This window comes from Belonocnema kinseyi, chromosome 6 (assembly GCF_010883055.1).
Source record: "Belonocnema kinseyi isolate 2016_QV_RU_SX_M_011 chromosome 6, B_treatae_v1, whole genome shotgun sequence".
Taxonomy (NCBI): Eukaryota; Metazoa; Arthropoda; class Insecta; order Hymenoptera; family Cynipidae; genus Belonocnema; species Belonocnema kinseyi.
This window is the reverse complement of record NC_046662.1, coordinates 79380814-79391496: the sequence shown is the minus strand read 5'-3', so window position 1 is coordinate 79391496 and position 10683 is coordinate 79380814. Positions and strand designations below refer to the sequence as shown.

The 10683-nt window shown below is 29.9% G+C and overlaps 2 protein-coding genes across 2 annotated transcripts; both read left to right on the top strand.

Annotated features, from left to right (window-relative positions):
• Positions 1-3586: 3586 nt before the first annotated feature.
• Positions 3587-4021, top strand: LOC117175462 (glucose dehydrogenase [FAD, quinone]-like). Its single transcript, XM_033365169.1, has one exon. It carries the CDS (start codon positions 3587-3589, stop codon positions 4019-4021), a length of 435 nt encoding a protein of 144 aa, XP_033221060.1.
• A 3707-nt stretch (positions 4022-7728) lies between these two features.
• LOC117175461 (glucose dehydrogenase [FAD, quinone]-like) lies at positions 7729-8511 on the top strand. The gene is made up of 2 exons (XM_033365168.1): positions 7729-8119; positions 8213-8511. The coding sequence occupies exons 1-2, from the start codon at positions 7729-7731 to the stop codon at positions 8509-8511; spliced, it is 690 nt and encodes a 229-aa protein (XP_033221059.1).
• Positions 8512-10683: the final 2172 nt, after the last annotated feature.

The window sequence follows — 10683 nt, the reverse complement described above, 5'->3', positions numbered from 1 at the left end:
TATATATTATAATTTATATTATAATCTAATATATATATATATATATTATCGTAATTATTATTAATTATTATAATTATTGATAATTATAATTAGACATGCTCTTAATATTTTCAAACATCGTATAAAATTAACTTATAACAGCGTCATCCCAACTGGAACTTGACTTTGTCGGTGGCTATGATGAAAAACCGGATTCACCGTAAAAAAAGTTTTTAAAAATTATTATAATAATTAATTTATACATGTTGTAACGCTCGTGTTTTGCCCTGCTCTAAAAGTTATCAAACCCGGATTTTCAATAGTGTTTGAATTTTTGGATTATGACGCTAAAGCATAGTGCACTGAAAAATCCGCAAGTGCTAAGAAATGAACCTGAGATCGCACGCACGCACTGATAAACTACAAGCCCATGGTAAAAAATGAGGTGGTCAAATGACCCAGCAAGACTTATGTTTAGACGGATGCTCCTATATCAAAAAGTAACTTTAAGCTCTATGTCGTCGGTTTTAAGCGGTACAGGTGAGCACAGGCAAAAATTAAATTTTACACGTGTAAGTGGTGAATTACGGTAATTTATTTTTGTACGGCTTTTTTCCTAGTGATAGATAAAAAAATGACCAAAAACCTAGTGCCGTACAAAACTAGTGGTATCGGAAGTTAAAACAAATTGTTCATGCTCCTACAATTTTTGAAGCAATACGGGTAGCTTATTTCCGTACGGCATTTGTGTAATTCGCTTTGTGTACTTATGCAGTTTCGTTATTCACCGTACATATTTGGAAGTTCAGAGGTTGAGAAACCAAGGCTTGTAACTCTTACCACTGATTAGTACAGGGGTTGGTCATTTAAAGCAACACAAAATTAATTGATTTTGAAAGTATTTTATAAACTGATGACATTTTTCAAAATGCAGTACCTCGATAAATCTCTCTATATATTTTTTTCTACGAAAATTACAATCATATTTCAAATTAATTTATTTAACTGAAAAATCTGACAAAAGTTTGAACGCTGACAATAATGATTTTTACTTTTTGGATATATTGTACATTATGTTCCATCTGAAATGAAATGTAATTAAATCTTACAATAAAAAATAAGTTAATACCGTATAGTAATTAAACACCATAAGGGACACCAGAAACGTTATCGACATTTTTATCAGCTGCAGAAAATGCTCCACACTAAAATATACGGCATCTTTTTTTCTTTATTTACTTACCTTTATTACATTTAAAACAGCGATAATATTTTTAAACATTCCTCCTCTTCTTAATCTAGGAGCATTTAACTAATCTTAAAATATATACAATTTAATATATTTTTCTTTTGTATCATTTATTATAAACGGCTATAAAGTACAACAATAATATTCACTGAAATTATATAAAAAAATAAGTTGCTGTTCATAAATTAATGATCTTACAGCTACAATAATTAAACAGACCCTTGCAATTCAGTTTATTATTTATTTGCACTTGCATTACCCATAATTTTTAGACGGCACAACGATCAAACATACTTTTAAGTATTACCTAATATTTTGAAAAAGATGACGTACATTTTGAAATGATCTTATACCATGCGAGTCTCAGGAAAGTGTTACAACCCAGCAACAAAACAACAAAACTGCATGAGTATAGTTAGAAACCTACGGTCAGTTTTGAGATATTAGCGGTGAAAATAAATCCTCCAAATTGCATCGATTTATCTGCAACCATCTTCAAGTCATCGGGTTAAAAATAAAGTATGACATCCACACATATATTACATAAAATTAATTTGGAAAATTATTTACAATATTGTATCCAACATTTTTTAATTGATTAACATTTACTTTGAAAATATAACCGATTTTCGACAAAGCTTCCTCTATGAGGAAGCGAAAGTAAAAAATTGGTATGCTTGCCTAAAAAATTATCAAAAAAAGTAAAATTTGTCCATTCACTGATGAAAATATTCTAATAACAGCCACTATTTTGACGAGACTGAAGATATCAAGATCCCAATTCACGACTGCTTGTCTTCACAAGCAGAACTGAATCGTAGAGCAGCGGTATTTGTTAATGATTTTTATTTTTTAAACCAGTTTCAAAAAGAAGATAAGCATACGTTATAACATTATGGTAAATGTTAAATAGACAAATAGAGGATACGAATCTTAATTAGCGCACTTAAAAAAAAGTAAGTTTAAAGCACAAATAATATAGAACGAAAATATTAATTTATTAGATTTTAGAAAACAGAAAGCCTGCGCCAAATTATACTTTACGTATCGGGTTCCACTATTATTCTTAAATATCGCAATTTGCGATATACTAAGAATTAAGTAAAGAACCTAATTTATATTTAAATTACATAGCTTATTTGTAATAAATAATAAATAAATTATAAATTTGTTTATGAATTTTTATTGTAAATAAATTTGCACCTATTTCGCCACCTGTTACAATTAAACCTCATGTCTCTATATGAATTTAAAAAAATTTAAATAAAGCTTTAAGAGACTTCTTTTTTAAATTGCCGTCGTATAAAAAACTTTATTTGGGACAAAAGAATCAGGTTCAGTAGGATTAAATTTGATTCAGGTGATAGTGTGATAAAGAGAAAATTTGAAATAAAAAACAAGTTAGGTATTCACTTTTTTTATCGCAGCATATTGATTGTATCTCTTATTATTGGTGGAAAAAAGGTCGCTATCATTTTTCATTGCTTTATTCAATTATTCTTGAAAAAAATGAGATGATTTCAGAAAATTCCAATTCGTAATTGTGTTATTTGGTCTTTTGATTTGAAGTTTTCCTATATAAGGCATCTTTTGTTGAATTTTTTTACGAATGCACGAAGATATTATGTGTTTCTTGTATACCCGGTATTTTTTGAAAAATTTTACATCTTTATTATTTTTAATAATAAATCACTATAGGTTAATGAAAAATCGGAGTAAAGCGTGAATGTGATATCGTTTCTTTTCTTTTTTTATGAAATACGAAAAACTGTCAACTCTTCGAAGTTAATGTGAGAGGTTCTGAACCTTCTTTTTAAATAAAACAGTAATTAGATCATAATAATTGTAAGATAAGCTTTTAATATACATGAACAATCTTGTAAAGTTTAGATTTAAATATTTTGTAGACGTATCACACTTACCCATAATGTTAGAAAATCTGAAAGTGTCGACACACAACCAAAAAAATATATATATTTAAAGACTTGAAATATCACTTATCAAAATCAAACTTTGTAATTTCGAATTACACTTACCTCTATCGATCCTAGTATTTATTTTCAGATAATTAGATACCTTAGTGTCTAAGTGAATCCACAGTTTGATACCTTAAATTTGACAGTTTGATAGATTTGAGAAAAAGGTATAAAAAAAACTTTGTGTAGCAGTTAACATTCAAGAAAAATGGGTAATTAGATAACTAATAGAAATTTGAATGGCCATGAATAGCAGGAATTCAAATCATACAAAACATTGTCAAGGCATAAGAAGTACAAACTCAAAAAATGTGATATCTAAAAGAATCTGATATTTACAATAACTTAATGTCACTTTTTTTCTTAATTCTAGAAAATAAACATGGAATACTGCTTGACACAAGCTTGTGCTGCAGTATTAAGTGGAGAAACAACCGGATTAATTTACACACATCTTTTGAAAACACTTTTAACAGCCGAATGTTGTTTAAACACGGGGAATTTGTACCCACCAGACAGAACTTCAGATGTCCTTAACCAAAATCCCGAATTTGACTTTATAATAATAGGTGCTGGAACGGCAGGCTCAGCTTTAGCGAGTAGACTATCAGAAATTAAAAAATGGAATATTCTTTTGGTAGAGGAGGGAGACAATCCTTCTTTAAGTAGCAGAATACCCGGACTTTGGAGAACTTTGTTACATTTTGAGGAGGATCACGCCTACTTAACCGAGCAAAATGAAAATTATTGCCTTGGACAAAAAACAAAAGATGTCTCTGGTCAAAAGGCAAAGCACTTGGTAGAAGCTCGGCTATGAATGCAATGTTATAAATTCGTGGAAATGACAGAGATTATGATCATTGGGCTGAAATGGGAAATAAGGGTTGGAGCTTTGATGAAGTTTTGCCCTATTTTCGAAAATCTGAGAGCTATAATCCGGAATTTGCTGCTAAAAATGGCAAACACTATTTTGGAACTGATGACCCTTTGCATATACGGAAATATAATTATTCAAGTACATCTATACAAGAAGTAGTTTTGCAGGTAATATCTCCCACCTATTATTAATTTCTACTGATGATAAAATTAAGAATAATATTTATCTTCAATTTTGAAGCTTCTAATAAGTAACTTAACTCTGACTGTAAGACATCGGGATGAATTTTCGATTTTCGTAAAATAATAAAAGTAGCTATTGCTTTTCATTAATTTTTAAAATAATTATCCCCACCTTGATAGAAATCTCTGATCAAAAGTTCTTTCAGAAGCTATCCAATATTTTCTATTTCTTTCTAAACCTTTTCGAAATCTGCAACCTATTCTTTCAGAAAATTCCGGTTAAAAAATCAGTATAAAATTAAAAGAAACAATGGTGATTATTTTATTTATAATTGATTTATTAGCAATTTGCACCAATGTAATTTTCTGGGTCAAAATTTCTGTTAGAAACAAAATAGATTAGAGTCGAAACGCTTAGGATACAGCTTGATATATCATTGCTTTATATCATTTATTTTAAAATATTTGACAATATTTGTCCGATAAAATAATTCCTGTGAATATTTAGTTAATTGAAGCGAAGAAAGATATAATGTAAATAACTAGAGAAACTCGTTAACTTTGAAAAATGATGATATATATCTTCTGTGCTTTTTCGTCTCGTCAATAAACCAGATGAGTGATTAAAACATGAAATGAAACCTTTTTTCTTCTGCAACTTTTTACAGAACATGAAATGTTTAGTTAGCTTTCCCTGATATTATAAATAAAAAAGTAAACTAATTCAATTTCAAATCAAAGAAAATTTCAACAAAAGCCCAGGCCATGGTGAAAGTAAAGAAATCCGCAAATTATAGTTTAATACAAAAATGTTAGGATCCAGACAAATGTAAAAGTTTGGAAAAATAGTACTGTTTTTCTAAGATTTTTGAATGTGGATTTTGTCAAAAACAACACTTTTTATAATTTTTATTTCTTTTTTAGAAATAGCTGGAAGTTTGGACAACATGCGAAAGGTGATCATTTTGTAATAGCTTTCATGCACCTTTTTTGTTTTTCCAAAACTTGATCTTTTTATTTTCAATGTTATTTGTTATGGTTTAAATAAAAAATATGCACCCTATCAAAAAATAATTAGTAACAAATTAGTAGATATTTTTTTACTGCAAAATTTTGTTCATTCATCTTTTTTCGTATTTGCTTAATTAACCGCAAAATGAAATGATTGATTTTTCATTAATTTTTGTGCAATCAAAATTCGATTTTTCAAGTAAATTTAAAACGATGTTGTCGTAATCATGTAGGCTTTAAAAAATCAGCTTTTTTCTCATCTTGACTTTTTTTCATTCCATGCGCTGCTTGGCTTACAATGTTGATTACAATGATTGATTGATTACAATGTTTCTTTTTTAAATTTGCAAATGCTTTAACTCTGATAATTTTCCTTTAATCAAAAATTCGTACGGATAAATTGTTCGACTTTCCTAGTACTACGAATAGCCATACATATAATTTTTTGATTAAAGAAAATAGTTTCAAGAATTTTTTTAAATGCTCTAACTGTTCTCACTAGTATGTGATTATAAGAAATTCCCCCAGCCTCAAAAATAGTTTTAACTGCATAAAACTTTACGGATGCCTTTTTTTATTTTAGCAAAAACTTTGTAAAAATATTAGAAAAAACAAAGATCCTCTTGAAAACCCCAACTTTTTTATTTTTTCCCATATTTGTTTAAAGTTTGTCCTTATAAAAGGAAGGTATCCTATAAATTGTATAGGGGCTTGACGATTTCTGAGACGGGAAACATTTTTTTTCTATTAATATAATTTTTTATTTTCTGCTCGTGAACTATGCAAAATATAACAAAAAAGGAAGAGATATGTTTTGTAGAACTTTTCAAGGCGTGGTAACTTTTATCTGAATTTTTTTCCTTTCGTTTTTCCGAAAAAATGCAACAATTCGTTATTTAAAAAAATTGTTTTTTAAATATTAAGAAATGTTTTACGAAGAACAAAACTCGCAAGATGGGTCCTTGGATGAGAGATTTACCATTTTTTAAAAATCTTCTGCAATACATTTTTTTTCGCGTTTTGTGTTAAAAAATAATCGACACGTATTTTTTTATTTCCATCTGATGCTCGAAAATCTTGAGATATGATTTTAAAATTTTGGCAATTGGGAAAAATAATTGTATTTCAATCGCTCATTGTGAAAGAAGTTTTGAAAAGAAACAATTATTCTTGTAGTGAAAACACCAACAAACTTTGCAAAATAGTATAACATACCTCCTGTTTTTTCATAACAATATAGTACATTTTTATAAACAATTTTATTTATTTTGAACTTGGAAGATTTTCTTCCGTTTTTTTCTCAAGATTCTTAAATATGCAGGAAGAGTTTTTAAATGTTCTACTATTTTGCAAAAGCTAGTGGGTGAATACGTATTTAGAGTACGAGAATATTTTTTTCTATTCAAAACTTCTTTTACAGTGAGCGATTGAAAACAAATGATTTTTCCCGATTACCAAATTTTGAAAAATTATATCTAGAAATTTTCGAGTATCATATTGAAGTAAAAAAATACGTGTCGATTAATTTCGAAGACAAAACACGAAAAAAAATGTTTAAAATGTTCAAGTAAGCTTTAAATGATTCTAACCAGTTTAAACAAAATTTAATAAACTATAAAATTCAAAATAATTCAACAGAAAAGAAACATTAGTAGTACGTGTAAAATAATTTTTATTTCTTAAAATAACTTTAGTTGATAAACACTTCTTAAAATCTCACAATAACCGTAGAATTGTTTTGAAAATTTTAGTATATTTAATTCGTTCAGTTTGAATTTTTGTAAATATTTTAATGCATATGAATAATCAATTTTCAGGTAAAAAAATTCAAAGCCCTAATTTTTTTACTGGAATCGGTGTAAAATGGCGAGAAAATATGATTTTGGAGGAAAAATCAATGTCTTCAGCCGTTAATTTAGCGCCATTTAGATTTCCTTGCTTCATTTGTATTTTAGAACGCATGTATTAAATATTACAGATCAAAATTTGTTATGATATAATTCTTCTATAATTTAGTTTAAATTGCCAGTTTTTGAGTTACCATTGTTCAGGATTCTGTGTTGACCTAATGAAAATTAATTTTTTTTTAAATGATTTTCAGCTTCCTAAATTAAAACTAAGTTATATTAATTACGACATGATATTAAAGTGTCTTTTTTTTCTTATATATTTATACCATGATATGCAGGCCGTTGTTATGTAATTGTGTAATATTAGTAATACAATTTAAAAAATACATTGTATGGGAGCTAGATCGTAGGAAACATGGTGACGCAAAAAAACTTGCAATAACTTTGCATTGATCTACCTCATAGAACCATTTGAAAATAAATTTCAGGCAGTTAGAGAAAATGGAATTCCAATTCTCGAAACTTTTAATGGAGGTGAATACATTGGTTAAAGAAAAGCTGACGGAACAATTGACAATAGATTACGACGAAGTGTGAGAGAAGCATGTATCTTTCTTTAGCAAAAAACAGGAACAATTTGTACGTTCTCAAATCCACAAAGGCAGAAAAAATACTAATATCAGGAAAAACAGCAATAGGTGCTCGTCTGAGATTGAAAAATGGCAAAACATTGGACGTAAAAGCTTCAAAAGAGGTGATTTTGTCAGCTGGTAGTATTGCAACTCCACAAATATTGATGCTTTCTGAAATTGGCCCACGAGATCATCTTGAGGACATTGGGATTGAAACTTTAGTTGATTTGCCAGTGAGAAAGCATTTAGAAGATCATATGATCAGTTATGGAGTGCCAATGACTTATGTCAATAAAACAGGTCCATCTGTGAAGCCTAACTGTATTTTGGACGAAGCTTATAAATTTTTAATTGACAGAAGTGGTGAGTTGAAGAAAATTTCCATTTCTTAAGTTGTTTATATTATTTTTAATGTAAATAAATGTTTAAAAATAATTTTTTAAAATAAAATCTTAGGTGCTTTATCATCGACTGGTGGATCTGATTTAATGAGTTTTTTAAACGTGCACGATCCAACATCAAAGTACCCAGATATGCAATTTCATCACTTTCATATTAAAAAGGGACAAAAATTCCACATGGAAATTATAATTAATGCGTTCCACATGTCAGATGAAATAGCTATTGAAACAAGAAAAATATTAGCAGTTCAAGATCTTGTTTACATATTACCAACACTTTTAAATCCCAAAAGTTTAGGAGAAGTAAAGTTGCGAAGTGCAGACCCGAAAAGAAAAAGTGAAAATAATTTCTAATCGATTTGCGCATCCTTACGACATGGAGACAATGGTCAAGTCGATTGAATTTTTACGTCGCTTATTGGAAACAGAAGCATTTAAAAAACATGGAATTAAATTAAATATTTTTAATATTCCTGGATGCAAACATACGAAACCTGATTCCAAAGAATATTGGGAATGCAATTTTCGTCATACTGAAAGCACACTTTATCATCCTGTCGGAACTACAAAAATGGGATCTAAAAATGATCCAGAAGCTATTGTGGATCCAAGACTTAAGGTTCATGGGGTTACAAAACTTACGGTTATTGATGCTTCAATGCTAGAAAAGAACGAGTTTTTAGAAAAAAAATTCGATTTATTATTATTATTATTATTATACCGTTAAGCCATTTCCCTTTTGGGGTAGGCGTGACTCCGTCGATGAGGAGGGGAGTAATGTAATTAAGGGGGTTTAGACTTTTCAGATGTATCTAGAATTCCCGTATTACTTATTTAGATAACATACAATATACTCAAGCTTATTAGTATTCAAAGTCTTTTGTTTTAGGCTTCATACATTATACTGACACTTTTTTTATTAAATTTTTGTCGCCATACTTTTCTGCCCTGGCATAATTCTCTAGCTTCTTCCACGTTCATGCATTTTTTCATGCAAGCTCTCGTGTTTCTGTGGCTTCTTATGTTTCGTCTTATTAGGGCCTCATTCACACATTCTAACGAATATGTCGGCGGTCTGCCTTTGGGCACGCTGTAATTTGCTTTACCTTGATATGGTTGTTTCTTTAGTTGTTTATCTTTCATTCTTTCAACATGCCTGAACCATCTTAACGGATTTCTTTTCCATCTGTCGATTAGTGTTTCTTCTGCACCACATTGTTTGAGGATTATCTCGTTACTCACTTTGCCCATCAGAGTTTTTCGGCAAATTATGCGCACGAATTTCATGTCAATCATGCTAATTTTACTCTTATCCTTTTCTTGATAGTTCCATGTCTCGATATCGTATAGCACAGTCGGTGCACATATAGAATTATGTATTGCCATTTTAGCTTTATTTAATATCATTTTACTTCTGATAATGGACCCGGCTATACCTATAATCTAGATGTCTTTGAAACAAAAAGAATACATAAGAGAGCAGAACGTAATGCAAAAAGAGGCAGACTTGAAAGGGGAGAGGGTGGGGAAAGCACATCTTTCTCTACGATTTATATGGATATAGATTGGGGGCCGTTCATTTTTCGGAACGGTAAAATTTCAGAATGGGTTATAATACATAATGGTAAAACTTAGGAATAGCAAGAAGTAGGAAAGAGCAATAAGTAGGGAATCCAAAACTCTGAAAGGTATTTCTTTGGAAACCAAAGAAGTGGAATGGGTGAAAATTCAGAAGCGTTAAAATTAGGAGGGTGAAAAATTAGGAATATGTAAATATACGGAGAGGGAAAATTCGGAATTATTAATAAATATACCTATTAGCAGGTGTGTAATTGTTTATTTATGGTAGCAAACAAATGCTTATCGCAGTGAATTTAAATATCATATAATAAATAAATGATATAATGATAGAAAATAATTATTTTTTCGTGAAAAATTTAAAATGATGGATATCCTAAATTTATTATGATATGCTATTTAAATTTACTGTGATAAATATTTGTATTCTACCATAAATAAATAAAAACTATTTACCTGCTAATAGCAACATTTATTTACTATTCCGAATTTATTAACGAGGAACATATGTTTGGTGGCCGAACCAGGTTCTAAATACGTAGGCCATGTCGTCACAGCATCGAGCCATGCCCAAGATGAGTGTGATTCTACTTATAATTACGTAACAACAGAACTGAATCGAGGCTTCGATGCAGTGGTAGTCGTGGGCTGTGACGGTACAAATAAGAATACGGGCTGGAAGGGAGGAATTATTCGTCTACTAGAGGAACGACTTGATCGTCCCTTGCAATGGGTTGTCTGTCTATTACATTTCAATGAGCTACCGTTCAGAATTCTTTTCGTATTTATTGACGGACCTACCTCTTGTCCGAACAAATACTCTAGGCCAATAGGAGGACAACTTCCAACTTGTGAGACCCTCGATGTTGTAAAGTTTAAACAAGTTGAGTGTGACTTACCTGAGATTGAGCCCAGTGATCTCAGCTTAGATCAAAGGTATCTTTATGA